The sequence below is a fragment of the Lonchura striata genome, chromosome 1 (assembly GCF_050655825.1).
Source record: "Lonchura striata isolate lonStrDom1 chromosome 1, ASM5065582v1, whole genome shotgun sequence".
Taxonomy (NCBI): Eukaryota; Metazoa; Chordata; class Aves; order Passeriformes; family Estrildidae; genus Lonchura; species Lonchura striata.
This window is the reverse complement of record NC_140703.1, coordinates 108620353-108638348: the sequence shown is the minus strand read 5'-3', so window position 1 is coordinate 108638348 and position 17996 is coordinate 108620353. Positions and strand designations below refer to the sequence as shown.

General features: G+C 32.8%; 1 protein-coding gene across 18 annotated transcripts in view; it reads left to right on the top strand.

Moving 5' to 3' along the window:
* Positions 1–17996, top strand: part of DMD (dystrophin) — a 1148985-nt gene that overhangs the window by 565590 nt on the left and 565399 nt on the right. For all 18 annotated transcript variants that reach the window (XM_077781657.2, XM_021553010.4, XM_021553014.4 and 15 more), the window contains 2 exons: positions 9554–9748; positions 16257–16429. In XM_077781657.2, coding sequence (XP_077637783.2) covers positions 9554–9748; positions 16257–16429 — 368 coding nt within the window. The remainder of the gene's footprint in view (positions 1–9553; positions 9749–16256; positions 16430–17996) is intronic.

The following is a 17996-nucleotide window of genomic DNA, read 5'->3' as shown; positions in this document are numbered from 1 at the left end:
TTCCAAATAAAAGTAATTATTCTCTTTAAGATCATTTAAAGCATTCAGAAATTCAAAATGCCTGTCTCCTAACTGGATAATAATTTCAGGTGAGAGAGTATGTGATCAACTCCTGGAACCAGATTAAGGACTGATCAAATTTATATTTAAAATCCAAGACTTTGCTTATTTTCAGTCTTTAAGAGCATATTGCAATCTTCAGTTAATATTTCCATGTGGAGCTCTATTTAGCAGATTTAATAAAATTTTATTATCTCTTATTACCATTATAATATTTGTATATATAAATATATTTTCTAAAATATCTTTTAAACATTAATTTGAATAAATATTTCACTGTTAGATAAACACAGGACTCAATGTCCTGATTATCTGTTTCCATTAAAATGACATGGACACTTCAATGGTGATGTGCTATCATTGTTTTCAGTTGTTTTCCATTGTTTTCACAAACACTGATGCTGGGATGAAGTGATTTTCTTCTCTTATCCTTGCTTAAATGTTTCTTGGGTCAAATAAACAAGTAATGGTTGGCAAGAAGAAGGGGCAAACTAATTCTTCATTATTGCTAGAATGAGTGGAGAGAGAGAGAGAGAGAAATAAAAGAGAGACAAGACATTAGAAAAAACAGGAAAACACCTACAGGGCAGAACTGCACAGTGATGGATTAGTATCCAATTCACCTGTGCACTTTGGGTCTGTTAAGAATGGGCCAGAGGTGATACTGTGACACCATTTAACTTTTCTGACATTGGCAGTGGCTCCTTTTTTAAACAAATAGCTTTACACAGCATCGCTAAAGACTATAGAATTTTTTGACTGTGGTCTGAAAAAGCAGGATGAGGATGAATAAGGTGCTATGGGAACAGAATCACAGTTGAATGTTTACACCTATTTTTCAGTATCGATCAACCTGGAAATTCCTACTGGAAAATGTATTCCAAGTAGTTTAAGTGTACCTAAAATCCTTTAATTTCTATCTGATTTAAGATAAGGGTATGGGAAAGATGGGACAATATCAACTGAAGATGGATATTGTCTTTGATATAGCTCAAGAGCTAACTGTATAGATGCATTTTACAATGCACTTTACCTTTCTGTCTAAAATGAATGCATGCAGTGCTGCAGTAATTTAAGTGAAGACAATCCATAGCCTTTTTTTGTATAAGTGGACAAGTTTACTGTGTAATTTTGAGTTTTCCTAAAACATATTTTTTTCCCTCATGTTTTCTTGTCAATTCTGTACAGTATTCACTCTTATTACTGCAAAGCTGTAGTATTTTAGCTGTACAATTAAGTTAAAAAATTTACATAATGTGGGTTACAGAACTATGCAGACAAGATTTTTCTCAGCCACTTTTCATTATATGTTATAAACTTTATTGAAGTGATCTAAATTACATTTTCAAGTTTAAAAGTGAAACTTGATGTCTTTCCCTTGTCACATAGGAGTGAAAACTCTTGGTGCAACATGGAGTAAAGCAGGGTTAGAAATTTGTCTTTAAATTATATAGTTATACAAATGTGGCCTTAGCCATACCACAGACTTTTCTCACTGCTCACAGAATGCTTGAGATGAAACAAGACCAAGCCTTTGGTTAAAAAATCATGTACAACATAGGATCCAGTGGTCTCTGCTTTCAGACCAAAGTGAGCATTATGCAGCTATAATATTTCCTTCTTTATAATTACCCAGTTATTTGAAAAACAGGGCAGCTAATTACCATATTATTTTCTCTGCTATAATATATTATGATTTATTAGTAAATAAATTATATGCTGTGGATTTTGATGTCAAAAATTACTTGGCATTATTATTGCATTAAATAATAAGGTTCATCTCTTGTCTACAATTCAGAATGTCAACATCTCTCATGGATGGAGGGTTTGTTTTGGTTTGGTCAGGGTCTTTTTTTATTTGGCTTTTTTTGTTGTTGTTTGGGGTTTTTTTGTTGCTGTTTTTTGTTGTTTTTCATGGATTCATCTGACTATACACACAAAGGTAGGGAAAGAAGCGAATATGTCGATGTGCAGTGTGAGTACTAAATTTTCTATTTGAATTTTCTATTCTGTATTTAATTAACTTTCAGAACTGCTGTATGGCCAACAGTTTTGTTCACATCATTTAAAGAAACAATTTTTTTTTCCTGAAGTAAAAAAAATCAGCCTAAGTGACATAATTGTTATTATACATGGTTGTATCTCTATAAATGTAGATTAAAGATGAAAATTATTAAGTAACACTCTTTAACATTTCTGGAAGGTGTAAAAGTTTAGGGTTTAGGACTTTGCTCTTTGAAGCTGATGGCATTCATTACAGATGTGGTACTTCAATATTATTTTTTACTTTATTTCCTCAATTTTATTGAAATTATCTAACATATGTAGCTGGCATAAATATCTGGAAAGTTAGCATCACAAATTGGCAGTCAATTCCAAAATGGTCTAGGCAATTCAGGTATCAGTAGTCTGTATTCTAACATGTCTGAACTTTATCATTAATTGGTTCTTGGTGATCACTCAGTAGTTACACATACATATCAAGACAGCCCTAAAGCTTCATGCACTTGGGCAGCATAAATGCTATCTATGATTGTGGCACTTCTTTAGTCTTAATAAATCCGCCATTAAATAAGTTGGTATTGACCAAAATCTGTTCTGAAGTAGGCTGACTTCCAGCAAATTTTGTGATACTAGTTCTGCCACTATTGTCACTATTTCACCTCTATAGCTTATCACTGTCCAAGAAACATGATTGTGAAATTCAATTTTGAGGAAAAAATAATTTGAAATTCCTTTTATTCTTTTGGGTATTTCCTTCTGCATGGCTGAGTTTATGATACTGGTTTGACAAATTTAATAGAGTGTGTCACAAATGTACATTATAACTACAAGGATATAGGACTGTGTACAAGAGTTTAATTTTCTGAAGTATCAAATAGATATTTACTGAAGTATGACATGCATAATGTCTGTATGTCTTTTAACTGTGCAAAATTATAAGATCAATCCAAGAAATGGCTGGATTTACATATTCTACTGTTAGTATATAAAAACTTTCAATTTTTTCTACTGGAAGGTGCCACATATAAATAATTTACAAAAGTATTTTCCAGTTAAGCCCGTATAAATTACTAAACAACATTTTAAAATACTTGTTGAAAATCAGTCCAGGATGTAGATTTTGCAGTGTTCTGACTTTTCTCTTTCCAAAATGTAGTGTAAGCTTTTGCTTATTTTGTGATTTCTAATACTGATAATGGCTATCTCTCTTGGCTCATTGGTGCTATCTCCCCCTAGAATCCTACTGACTGTGCATGGTCTGAGCAGTGTTTGGTAAATACTTATGATATAGATTCTTTAATGGATTTAAAAATTCCTTTTTTAATGTTAAAATTTTCTGTTTAAAGTTATGTGACAGACATGGATTTCTTTGTCAGCTTTGCTCTGCTGCTTTATTAATATTGAGATATGCCATCATTATCAGAAGCAATTAGGATTTATGCATAATTTATTTAGAACAAGTGACATTTTCTATATCTCAGTAGTTCCAGTTAGTCAATAATGCCATAATGTTACTCTATTTTGTTTTTCTTCAGGACATGGTAACATTGCAGATGTGGTATAAGTACAAATGACTCCATCTTCCTTTGTTTTTTGAAAAATGTTACTTATATCACATATACTGAATTGAGAGTCTTCTGCCCCAGTCTCATCATAGTTGAAATAATTTTATTTTTCTCTTTGCTTAGCAAGTAGGTACCAATGGAAACTATCAGGCTAAAAATTAACAGCAGAAATACTGGAATTTTTGAATCTTCTTAGTTACTTATTTCTGTGCAAGATAGTAGGTCTTTAGTAAGGAGAGCTGGGTAAATTTTCAAATAAGCTGCTTTTAGATTCAATGTGTAGCTGTGTCTCAGTTTGAGGAAAATTCCTATCTAGAATCAATTATTTAAGCCAGAATAAAACAAAGACATTGTTCAGCAAGTGAGAAAGGGGTGTTCATTTTGCAATTTGACCAAGTGTATTTGTTGTTTTGAAGGGCTCCAAGCATGAGGGTGTGAGGAACACAAAGGATTGCCTGCAGTATCAAAATGCTTTGACATAGCTTTTAAAGTATTCATTAAAAAAAAAAAAAACACAAAGAAAAAATCACAACAGGAAAAAACTACGCAACAACTATGAATAATCTGGATATACTGTTTTAAATACATTGCTACAGCTTTTGTCTTTATCTTTCTTCACCTTTTCTCCTGCCCCCACCATGTCTAAGTAGGAAAATAATAAGGCACTCATCAGACTGTAGCAGAACTGTCCGAGATATTGGGAGATATCCCATAATTTAGGCCTATACATACATGAAAGAGAAATTTTCTAATGGAGAAAACCTTTACACTTCTATCAAATTATGAAGGGCACAAATAAGAGAATAGAAATGGAATTAAGTTTGGGCTGGTCGATGCCTGTTGATGGATAGTTTTCAAAATCAAAGCCTGCAATTTTCTACTCCTAGAATTTAAAATTTACTTAAATGTTTTCTAATTAATGCCATTGTTAGGAATAGCTTCATTTTGGTTGGATTTATTTAATTTTTTGTATGGATCAAGCAGAGTTGTTTTATCACAGAAGAAAAACTGTTAAAGCAGCATTTCTCAAGTAAGGTATGCCTTAGCAGAGAAGTGTGAAGGCATAAAGCACTCTCTGTCCAAGAACAGTGCTGGAAATAGTAATGCCTATTTTTAAAGTCTCTTTTTTTATATAAGTGACTAATGAAATCAGATACAGGCATTAAACTATATGGTTTAAATGTTGCAATATGCAAGATTTTGTGGACGGCAACCACTCTGCAACATGAGTAGAAAAAAAAATCATATACATGAGACAATATTTATTTTCTTACTTAAAAATATTATTTGGTTTTTTTGTTTTCTCAATATTTTAAGGATATTTTATTTTTTCCAAGTGTCTTTTAAGGTCTTCTCTTCATAGAATTACAGAAGTAATTTATAAAGTTTTAATCCTGCATAGAGAATTTAGATCTCTCTGTACTTGAAAGAGATGCTTCTTTTTGTACTGATAACTTGTTTGTGATTGACTAAGGCCATCCAACCTCATAGTGAAAATTTCATATAATCAGTGTAATTTTGATGTTTCTACTTCTATGCACACTTACAGGTAAGATATGCTAGGAACAGCAAAGGCAGAATAAATTTCTCTGAACGTTAGCTGACCTCACCACTCACAGTTGGCATAGTAAGGGGTGAATAAAAGCTTTTTTATAAATATGTACTTTAACGTGGATATTGACCTCTGATGGCATTTTATCATACTTTTGAGTGTCTAATTCTTTATTTGATGTACTGATGGTGAACATGGGCTCACAGATACCACGTAATTCACAAGTGTTTTGGACTCTCTCAGGTATCACTGCCTTTGTCCAGAAGGTGTGCGTTGTGTGCTCCATTTTTTTTCATATGTGTAGCAAACCACATTTATTCTGCAGAGATCACTGACTTTTTTACACTCATATACATCTGCTTGCAAGGAATGCTTTCTCAAGTGTTATTTCACTTTGGGTGTAGGCACATTTGTTTTCCTTGAACCTCTCATCAGGGTGCTGCCAGGAGCAGTGTTGAGGTATAACAATGCAGATGGGAGTGTTATGCAGCTTTACTCCTCCTCCCATGTTTATGTGGAGTCATTAAATCAAAAGCACAGATACTAAGGTTTGGAGCTCTATCATGAGAAGGGACCAAAAAATGAAACAGTCGTCAAGATGTGGCACAAGAAATTTGGAGGCTTTCTGGGTGTAAACTCTTGAACAGAAAATGTGATGTGATTATTCCCTCTGAGAAAAGAGGAAAGGAAATTAATACACTGAGATTGGTGAAAGGTGCTTTCACAACAAATTTTCCACTGTTAAAGGAAAATTAGCAGCATTCTCCAAGACTAGTTAGCTCTGATGCCAACATCGTGTTAGATATAGGCAGTAATGACCACAAGTATTTCTGTGGGGAAGGTATGTGAATTTCCTAGCAAAACCTGAATTATTCTATTACTTGTTTGTTGAGATTTTGTTGTCTTTTTTTTGGTTGATTTATTTTGGTTTTTCTTCTTAGCCTTAGCATTAAGGAACAGCTCATGAATTTGTTTCTTACAGTTTTGTTGCACCTGGTGTGGCCTGGTAACTATCAATAAAATCAGTTTGAGTGGAGTCATGTGTATGGAAGGATTGTGTCCCTTAATCGAAATTATGTAATGATAAATAAAATTCAATTTACTATACGAGGCATGATAATGCTTGAAAACAAACATTGCATGAAATTTTTAATCTTACACAAAAGAACTTGTTCTTTTATAGACAAACAATAATTTGTGCATCATTATATCACTGAAAATTGAGGAAAAATTATAACTAAAATTGTATTCCACAGAAACAATAATATAGGAAATGATCAGTTACCCCAGCATTTCCCAGTTACTTAATTTTACTTGTATTTTATATATATGTTGTACTATATACTTTTAAATACTAATTTAAGTATTTTTAAGTAACTCTAATGCATTCTGCCATTTTTATCAGATTCAACTTATCCAAAGCCATTCTTAAATGGTTATCTATATCTTTAATTTCCACTTTCCTATTAATTTTTAATCCCTATAAAATCTTAACCTACTATGTTTCTGATGAGCCATTTTGGCGTCATCAATTGCATATATCTGTACTGAATTAATATTATTTTGATACTAGTTGCCCTCAGCTGCTGTGTTCTCCTTTCATAAATTTTTTTCTCACTACAGTTTTAGGATATGATTCAGTTTCACCTTTGCATTTCTATTAAAATGCTTGTCCAGAATATAAGGAAGGACTCTGCCTGTTTTAATGTCTATTATAAGGCAATTCCAGGAAACACTGGGGCAAGCTAAAAATGCTTCTCTTTGCTGATTAAAATTGTCAGCAGTGGACATGCCTACCCGCTATTCCCTAGTGCAAGATGACAAATTCTGCTGTGGGTTCTGTCATGATACTTTAAATGCAGGAAAGATAGAAGGAAAGAAACACCTGTGACCTGTTGAAAACCCCAATAAACATACCTAATCCTTGATTTCTAAGGTAGTATCAAATTTTCAACTCTTAAAAAAAATAGCCTTCAGAAATGAATTTGTTTTGACTGACTTTTTTTAAAATAATGTACCAAAATATGAGAGCAGGTTCTGGTAGGTGTCTACTTTTATATGTCTATCCTTTTGTTCATTTATTTATTTATTTCTCTGATTGCAGTGCTTTACAGTTTAACTAACAATATAAACAGTAGAACTATGCAAGTAATAATCCAGCTATGAGAAATATTTAAAGTTTCCTATAAGGGCAGTAGGAATATATATTTGCACACATCCCATTTTTCTTCATAACAGTGATTGAAATGTTCCTGATTTTGTCACTATAAATAATCAAGTGTGGAAATGCTTACACATCCAATTTCTGCTTGACTTTTTTGTAGATTTAAGAATAGTTTAGCGTGAGAGGACACAGATTTTATTTTATCTAAATGCATGCATGTGCATATATGTGTGTATATATTTGTTGGCCTAAACTTGGGTTGAAAAGAATAGGCTAATCTCATACAACTCTAGAAACTAATTGTATTTTGTATGCTGCTTCACATATTCATGTGACCTCTTTTTGAGTGGAAACCCTTGCACACTTTGCATGCTCTTTTCATTACTGTGAGTAGAAATATTCTGTCTTCTGAGTCAAAAAGAAAAATACAAATAGAGTTAAAATATTCCTTATGTGGGTCTGAAGTTCACTGCTGCATATAGAAGTGTCTCAGTGTAGTCTTGAGGAATTAAAATATGTATTGCTTCATGCAAGTCTCAGTGGCCTGTTGAGATTATCCCATTTTCTAATCAAATGGGACAGCTTTTTCTTTAGGTTTACCACGGTAAACTGTTATTTTTGCAGGGCCTGTGATTCATGAAGCATACGGGAGGCATGCACAATTTTTTAAAGCAACTTATTTTAAATAATAAAAATTATAGCAGTGATATGGTAATTAGAGAGGTTTCAGTGTTAGCAGATGTACTGAGAAAGTCATTTAGTGAGAAAAGTGTAAGCAAAGCAATTAAATTTGCATAAGAAATGCAACAGAATAACACAAGTCTACAGATAACTTTATGGGCTTTATATGTGATATGCATACATCTTCTAGAGTGTGTATATGCATATTTTAAGACTCTAAAGAAAATTGAAGAACCAGATGACTCAGCTCAGTAACTGAAGAGAGAAATATGTCCTGAATTAAAATGAGACATCTTGCTGAGGTAGTGTGTGCTTATATTTGTTTTCTTTTGCATAATGAGTGGATAAATAATGCTATTGTTTTCTTCAGGACCATTGATCAATTGTCTTTCATATAAATGGTTCCTAATCTAAATAACAGGATTTTTGAACATTTAATAACAAATACTTGTACACTTCTTTGAGGTCAACAATATTTAAAGTTTTTATTCTTGAGACAACAGAGATCAAACTCAAAGGATCTTGGTCCCACAATCCATTAATAAATTCACACTTTTGAAACCGCATATAACTGATATCTTAAACTATCCCTTTTTTAATGGGCATGCAGGTGATTTAGTATTTGAAGTTTAGTGAAAAGGAACAATGAGAGGTCTCCCTGCTCCAAAGAAAACTTTTGGTGTTACATTTTTATCTATAATTCATTAACAAATCAAATGGGAAATACAGAGAATTTATTATATAAACAGACACCTTTTTGTTACCTTTTATATCAGTATGCATTCAAATGCCATCAATCAACTCTTAGAACGAAAACATTCTGGGATGTCTTTACATTTGGTGTATGCATGTGCTTCCAGAATAGGCTGTCTATTTCATATTTTTCCATATTTAAAAAAAAAAAGTACATCCTAACTTCATGAAGTGGTCTGTAGTTGAGTTTTCTTTTACACTTAAGAATGCCTTAAAGACTATTCCAATCAGAAAATTCCAAATTATACTTGGTAGATTAAAGAACAACTTTTTAGTCTATTTGGAAGAATGGATTTGGCATATTTGCTATATGTTGCATTTTATTTAAGAAATTCTGTCTATTATACAAGTCATTATTTTACTTGATACCTTGAATTTATTTCTTCTTTCAGACTTGGCATGCATGAAATTTCTTAATGAAGGACAGATTTTTAAGAGGTGTGGTGATTTAAAATGAAAGGGCAAGCACTAAAATCTCAATAACACCATAATCTCAGCATACTCTTGCATTTCCTATCTGCATTTCTTTGGAGAGTAGAAGAAAAGCTTGCACACTCTTGCATGGATTAATTTCAGTACCCACTATGGCAGCATCATCTCAAACACAAGGAACATGAATGATCTGTGTCAGAAAACTCAGATATTTCCTGCATTTATCCTTGGAAGTTACTTTTGATTTTTTTTGTTTCTGGGTTGTGAACTGGAAATGCATTGTTGCAATTTTGTCTGGTGTTAAGAAACTAAAGGAAGCATTCTGTTGTATATCTGTACTAGCAAACAGTTCGTGAAGATACAACTTTTGTGATGACTGAAACTAGGACTGTGGAAACCACTCATGTGCCTTCTACGTACCTGGCAGAGATCCTTCACCTTCTACAAGCCTTGTCTGAAGTGGAAGAGCGCCTTAATTCTCCTGTTCTGCAGGCTAAGGACTTTGAGAACCTCTTCAAACAAGAAGAGTGTCTCAAGGTAAGACGGAAATATTTTCTTAGTAATTATTAGATTGTATCATTTTGGGTCTTCTGTATTTTGGCAGCCTGTGCTAATTTGGAGACATCTGTTTTACAAGTTCTAAGCCCATCTCTGTGAAGTGTCCATATATGGATGTTTATATTTGGGGGCACACTGGGGTAAAATATGAAAAACTGACATGTTCATTTATTTTTTACCTGTTTAACCCGTATTTGGAGGACAAGAGTGTTACGGTATCTGCATATTAAGTCAAATGGGAGAGAAAGGATAGAGAGGCACAGTATATTTAAAGATAAACTTTGTGGTTAAAGCTTTGTTTGTGTGTGTCTAATGGAAAAAAAATACTGAAATTTTTTTTAGCACTGGAACAGACTGCCCAGGGAATGGGCTGAGTATTAGAAGATCCATAGATGTGGCACTTGGAAACATGGTTCAGTGATGGACTTGGAAGTGCTGGGTTAATGCCTGGATTCAATTTTAAGCTTTTCCAGTCTAAACCATGGAATATTCTCAGTTGAAAGCGACCCACAAGGGTCAGTCATGATGGCCAACTCTAAAGTAAATGGCCCATGCAGGGACTGAACCCACAATCTTGGTGTTATTAGCACCATGCTCTGACCAACTGAGCTCATCTCCTAGTGTTTAAGTGATTTTGTGACTCTGTGATTGATAAGTATAAGTAATTACTAAGTAACCCTGTCAACACCCAGTCTTGGCTGCTTTATTTTAGTTTAGGATTTCTAAAATTGTTCCTATTGGCACAGGAACAAAACCAAGTAAAATTTAGCTGTTGCATGCCATGTTAGACCAAAAAACCTTGATGTCTTATTGGGTCTGTACTCCATGTAATTTCCATTTAGTTAGCAAAACAGAGAATATTAACCAATAAGTAGATAAGGCATTTAAGAAAAAGCAAATTCAGTATTGTTAGTATGACTAAATATTACTGTGTATTTTCTTCAGTGCTTGAAATATTACTGCCTGGCTTGTTCAATGCTTGCAACACTGAAATCCTTTGAAACTGGTGGAATTTTTCCAACACAGAATTGACATAAGAAGAGAAAAAGATTAAAGTTGTAAGCCTAAGTCGATGAATGAGTTATCAGCTTTTGCAGAATAATGTTTGTGTGAGGAAAGCCTTGTAAAAAATTGTGCTCAAGTGCTCTATATAACTATAGCAATTCCAAATTGTTATCCAGCATGAAGAGAAGACTATATTTCCATTTTATTGTGATTATTTAGGAAAAAATTTTTTTTTAAGAAAAGAAGTAAATATTATTCTGAAGAGGCTGGAATTTGCCTGCAGTCAGCTATAAGAAAGAAGCTTAGAGGGAGAATCAGGGCAGTGGCTCTGGCTATATGCTCTGAGTTTTTCTCTGTGGGAGCTCATTTATCTATTTCCACAACAGACGATATGTATCAAAACCACATCCATATGCTGCTATTTTCTTCTGTAAAATCACATCTGTTTATAATTCTTATACATTCATAGATATATATTTTAAGCATTTGTGTGCAGACACACATGTGCACACACACAAAAATTCTTATCAGCCTGTGAAAATTAGGACGTTTTCAGTTTCCTAGCAAGGCAGTAGGGTTGGGTAGTGAAGCATAACAGAGGGGTGTTGGATCAAAGGAAGCACAGAACTGGTAATAGGATGTCAATCAGTAGATGTCAAATACCAGTAGGCTGTTTCTTTTACCACTTCTGATTTAGTACCAGTAAATTAAAGTCAGTCTGAGCACTGAAACACAAACATGCCAATCTAATAGTCATTCTTCATTTTAAACAATCTCTTCTGGACAAAAAACAAACATCAACAAAAAAACAAAAACAAAAACAAAAAATGAGTTATATACTATGAAAATCATGGCTAATGAGCACCTACTTGATCCTTGTTGATTAACTTCTGTTCACTAATAGATTGGATGAGAAACAGAGGATGGAGAAACCTCAGGAAGTTTACTGGGAAATTGCTTCCTTTTAGTTCTTCTTAATGCTTTACATTTGGGCTAGCTTCATCTGATTTATACCCTTAAGTAATCTGTTGTTCACCCACATACATTTGGTATTATTGGAGTTGACACCAACTTTAATAATATTGATCACTGAGGTTACAAGTAAGTACTACCATAGGTTTAATTTAACTGAACTATTAAATTGTTATGAGATGCATTTGTGGGCACAGTTCCATCTTCCTCCAAAATAAATCTCTTAGAAAAGGCAAATAGGTCTTGCACATTTGTGGGCTTTTGGAAGGGTATAGGTTTGATCTGAGCCTGCTTAATGAATATTTATTTCCAAGGAAAAGCATCCATCATTGTCATTATCCTGCAGTAAAAATAGAAAAGTAGTGCATAAATTGTTCAGCAGCTGGTTGGGAAAGGTTTGAAATTAAATTGTTGTTGATTTTTTTTTCTCTGACAGATTTGCATGAATCAAATTACAGAACTGTCATGAATCGCTCTGTGTTTTAAAACTGAGCTTTTGCTTTTTTTCACTCCCATTCAGAAATAATCCATTTTAATTAATCCGTGAAAGGAAAAATAAGTTTATTTACAATAATCATTGGTAACATCTTTGAACACTTTCTCCAGAATAAATATGTTTAGTAAGACTCAAACATGATTGCTCATTATCAAATAGGCTCAATATTGAATGCAAATAAAAAGTTGTTAATATTAATTGTCATAGCACTGACTTTTTATATCCAAGTCATGTGAAATAATAAAATGTGAGGTTTTGCACTAAAAATCTGGTAGCTTTTAACATTTACTAAACTGTAGTGTTTTAATGAGCACATTTAGTGTATCTGCTGAAACCAGCTCATAGGAATGTTTTTTCTCTTCATTTCAACCTTCAGGGAGTGGAAAAGTCAGATAGAGAAACCAAGTCTTGTCACTTCATCTCATAAAGTGAGCATTGCAATGTTTTCATCATCCCACTGCAAGCTCTTTCAAGTATTAGGACATACAGTACCTCAACTTTTCTTTATCACTGTGCTGTCAGTACTTTACAAACATTTAAATATTACAGTTCTGTCAAAGGTGAAACTCGAGTTGATTGTAGAGAAAATTGTGGTTCATAGATTGATGGATTAGTAAAGTTGGTTGATATCCTCTCAAAACAGGACAACTAATGTTAGAAGCAACAGGCTTTTTTGCTTTTACAGTTATTTTTGTCTTTTACTGATGATGTTCATATTGATGGAGTTCACAATCTGAGCTACCTGTGTAAAACTGATTGTTATTACAATGGATTCAATTGCATGAAAAAATGTAGAGTGAAAATGCTTTCAGATTTTAGCAAATTATCCTTTCTTGCAACATCATTTGATGTTTCAAATGTTTCCTGAAATTTAAATCACTGTAAAAGTTTACATATATTTTACTTAATATGGTTATGTTGTTCATACTGAAACAAAGTTTTCCTGTGTAATTATTATCTCATGCAAGCTACTTGACTTATTCAAGGTCCAAATTATTTAGTGGGAAATGTATACAACTGAAATAAATATACTGATTAACCAGAGAATAAAACTAACCCATAATTCTCTTTGCTAACACATAGGAGAAGTGTGTCAAAATGAAACAGTATATCTGCAATTTAAGAAGTCTAATTTATAACTGTATATGGAAAAGTTTTTAGTATAATTTTTAAGGATCACTGTCATAGACATGTCATAGTTATGCCTATTCATTTCTTAATTCTATTAACTTTGAATTCAACACCTATTTTCTGAGGTTACTTGCATTATATAATTTTATAGAAGACCTGCAGTAGGGCCTGTAGATTTTAGTGTCTCTTTTAATTTTTGCTTTGATATTCTTAATTTTGGCAGGAACGTCTTATTGAAGAATATGATTATAAACTTTACTATCATATGTTTAATGATGTCATAGTTTTAATATGGAAAGCCATCTGGCTCTGAGGAAGAGATTTCTTATATATGTAAGATAAATATATATCTTGCATAATCACTCTAACAATCTGCTTCTAGTTAATCTTATTCTGTATTTCCCATATGGATCTTATTTAGTTAATTGAAAATTGAGTTGGTTTCCCTGTGTTGTTTTTTTTTTTTTAATATAGATATTTTAATGCTCTGATTCATCTTTGGTAATCTTTCATCTACTGACAGAGCAGGTTTTTTGCACTGTTTTCTACCATATCATATTTCAGAATATAGGAATTCATTGAACACATCACATTCAGGATTCTGTTAGCAAGAATCCCCTTTCAAAATGGTTTATGAAGCCACTCATACCCATACTAAATATTGTAACTCATAATTCTGTACAGATTTTTAAATTCTAATTAATTTGCAATTGTAATTAAAATTACACAATTGTGGTTAATTTTTCCAGCCATCCATGATTACTAACAACTGTGCTGTTCCTGGTTTTCATGTTAGTACAAATAGCATGAAATATTGTAACAAATCTGCTATACATATAACAGCAATCATCATTCTACAAATTTTTAGAATATCAAAAAATTATTTTTAATTTTACACATTGGAATATGTATTTGGTGTGTACAAAGTGACTCTTAACAAGAATAATCATGTAATGTGAAATTCAGAGTGATTTTCTGCTGCAGTTCAATAGAACCTAATTAACGATAACTTAGAACTGTGTGTGCTCACATGCACTCTCCAAATAGATCTGTCAGTAAAACTGTGCTTGGTGACAGATTTGTACACAAATAGCCAAGGAATTGAATTCTTACAGGAAGTTGTCTTTTTCTGGCAGATAAAGACAAATTCCAGGTAGTGAAAATGAACTGGGGCTTGAGTCTCTAGCATTCAGATTTTCTCTTTTAAAAGAAGTGAGATGGATCAGCCCCTAAAGGCTACTGTCACTTCAGCTGCTAATGATTTTCTGTTATCCTTTTTTTCTAAAAAAATTAGCTTTGTTTGCTTCTGTTAACTGTGTTACCAAATCTCCCAAGGCATTATTGATAACTGCTTGCAGATCATTCTCTTCAACATGAAAGATAGCTGGGGAATATGTTTGAGATACATGAGTATATGTGTACACACACACACACACATATATATATATATATACTTTTTTTTTTGTTGTTGTTGTTGTTGTTGTTTTTTTCTCATGGACATTCTTATACTCTTATACTCCTTTACAGCACATCAGCTGTATTATCTTGTTCTTTTGTAGCAGCTCTGCTTTAAACAAATGCAAAATTCTGACTTAGAACTTTTATAACTTTTTCATAGAACACTAATTTTAAATATTGAGAGATATATCACTTACCAGTTCTGCAGTGATTAGATGCATTTCATCTATTTTTATTCTTTAGAAAATTGATCTACTTTGTTGAAAAAGCCTGAAATGTAAATATACATAGGCACATATATTAATCTTCATTTGGGTACTTAAACATGTTGAACACAAGAAGTGCCTTTTTGTGTGGCTCAGATGAGCTGATATTCAGACCTACTGAAAAGAAGGCCACTTCACTTTGGTGGTTGCCTCCTGGCAGCTTATAACGTTTCAATTACATTTTCTCCTGTTCTTTAAATATGCAATTTTTTAGTCAGGGATGAGGCTTTGTGAAGATGCCGCCTCCTTTATTTTCATGGGATAAAATCTTGGAATATTTAGAGGCATTTTATGGTTTTGTCATCTGATATTTCTTATATTCAGATCAATAGCATTAAATATCTGAATTATCCATGCCCCAAGTGTGTAAAACAAAGACGTAAGCAGACCAGAGTAAGGAGTGTGAGACATTTTTCTGGGGAAGTCAAATGAGGTTTGTTGAGTAATGACCCAGACCCAGGCAGCTTTCCCTCCACATGATAGATTGCTGACAGGGAGGAAACATGTTCCTTATTGTGGCTCATTCCAGAGACAAGACATCAACCATTCCCTTTTTATTTATACATATTAATTTAGTCTGCTAAATGTAAGTCATGTTTCTCAAGACCTAAAAATTCAAATTATTATTCATATGGGGGACGTTATGGAATGTACTTTTTTTTCCCCCTCCCTCAACAAATATAAAACTGACACATATTATAATGCTAGAGCTCTATGAACCTAGGGAACCCTGAGTATTTTTTCTTTTCTTTTGCAGGGTGGTTTTGTATGAAATTATTTCAATGCATTGCCTTCACATTTATGTAAGGACTTCAAGTATTTTATTTTACAAAGTCGTAAATACAGTGTAATAATTTTTATTAGTTTAAAAAGTTACAATTTTGTCAGGTCAGGAAATGTAAATACTGACATGCAGAATTTTTGAGCCAATAGAACTCTATTTCCCCTCCAACCATCAACTTTCTCAGATCTATTTCAATCAGTCTTCAAAAAAAAGATGTACATTCAATTATTATACCAGCTTATTGTAAAATTATTCCTATTGCTAATGTTATTGTTTAATTAGCATTATTTGCCAATTTATTTTGCTTATGAACAATTACTCTTTATTTATAAAGACATTGTCTTGTTTTTATTTTTGAATATCTTGGTATTATAGAGCATTAAGGATAGCCTGGGGAGACTGCAAGGGCATGTAGAAATTGTTAACCACAAGAAGACAGCAGCTTTGCAAAATGTTACACCAAAGGAAGCAGCAAATATACAAGAAAAGTTGACTCAACTTAATTTTGAATGGGAGAAACTTAATAAGATGTACAGGGACCGACAAGCGTAAGTAACTTTTAAAACTTTCTATCTCTGATGGCTTTCTTTGATATTTGGCCTATTGTTGATTTTTTTTTTTGAGTTTTTGCTTCTTTTTGTCACATAGAATACTTTCTTCTAACTAAGAATAGAACATGTGAAAGTTCCTGTAAAACCGAAAATATGAGACTATTTTGACCAGCTATCACTTGCATTGAACCATTGAACTGGTAATGATACATAAATTGCTATGATTTATGGCATATACCTTTTTTCCAGCATGAGTACTTAAGAGTTAACAAATAACTTTGCCTTAGATTAAAAAGTCATAGTTTCAAGCATTTATTGAATTACCACAGAAATGTCCTTGACAATTCATCTGAGAATGAATGGCATTAATCTGATAATGAAAATAATTTTATATATATCAACAGTTCCACTCATGGAAACTTTACGTTCATAGAAATTCTACAAAATTGGCTCTTCAGTCAATGCTGAAAACTTGACATTAAAAAGTTGAACTTGACATTAAAAACTTGACATTAAATTTTAGTTTGATATGACATCTCAAAAGACAATAGATTGATATTTCATAAAATATCACTTTTTACACTGCACATATGTATTGAAATATAATTTATCTAAGAAATTGTTGTTAAAAACTTTATCATTATTATACAAAAAATAGGTTTATGTGCAAATTATTGCATTAATGATAGAATGAAACCTGATTCTAAATGTGTAATCAGTTACTAGAAGATAAAAATACTTCCTCTGGGTTTAGCCTGCACCGACTTTGCTCTATAATCTAATCCTTGGTAATTTATGTTTTCTTTGTTTATAAATATTGGTGAACAGATGACAGTTTGCAGATTTCTAGAGACCTTATTTCTACCGTCAGAGAGTCACTAGCTTTGATTTTAGATTGCTGGAGAGAGAAGAGAGTAAGGCTTAAAAAAATAATAATCAGGGATAAATAGTAAAAAATCTAAATCAGCAATCTTTGTGTCATTTCTGCTTTATCTCAACATTTAAAATGTAAGAAACTAAGACAGATTTATAATCTGGTAAACTGTACAAATTCTTATTTGCCTGTTATTTTGTTGATTTTGTTTTTTTCAAATAGCAAGTCCTGTTCTGGTGTGGTAAGAAAATTCCTTGTGAGTCATGATGCCATGTACAAAAATGAAGCATAAGTTAGAAAAGAGGTTGAAGAAAATCTGCTTACACAGATAATAAGACCAGGAGATATTTGGTGTTAAGCTTTTCCCTAGAGACTGGCTTTGCCCAGCCTGTTACTCTTTTAGTAGAGCAGTCTCTGAGAAACCTTTGGAATCTCCTCATATGCATTTTCTGCCGCTGGTGCATAGAAAGGACAGCAATTTATTTAGTTGAAAGCTTGCACTATGATCACTGACACTCAATTATTCGTTATTTTGGCTGTAGTGGTATTTAGCTAGCAGCAGGAGTCTTGTGAGGTGAAATGAATTAGTGTTTGTCAAGTATTTTGAGGTCATCAGATAATGGCAGTAGAGAACTGTAAAGTATGATTTCTGTCCAGCTGGCCTTTGCCTGGGGCACTTACTTTCAGTAG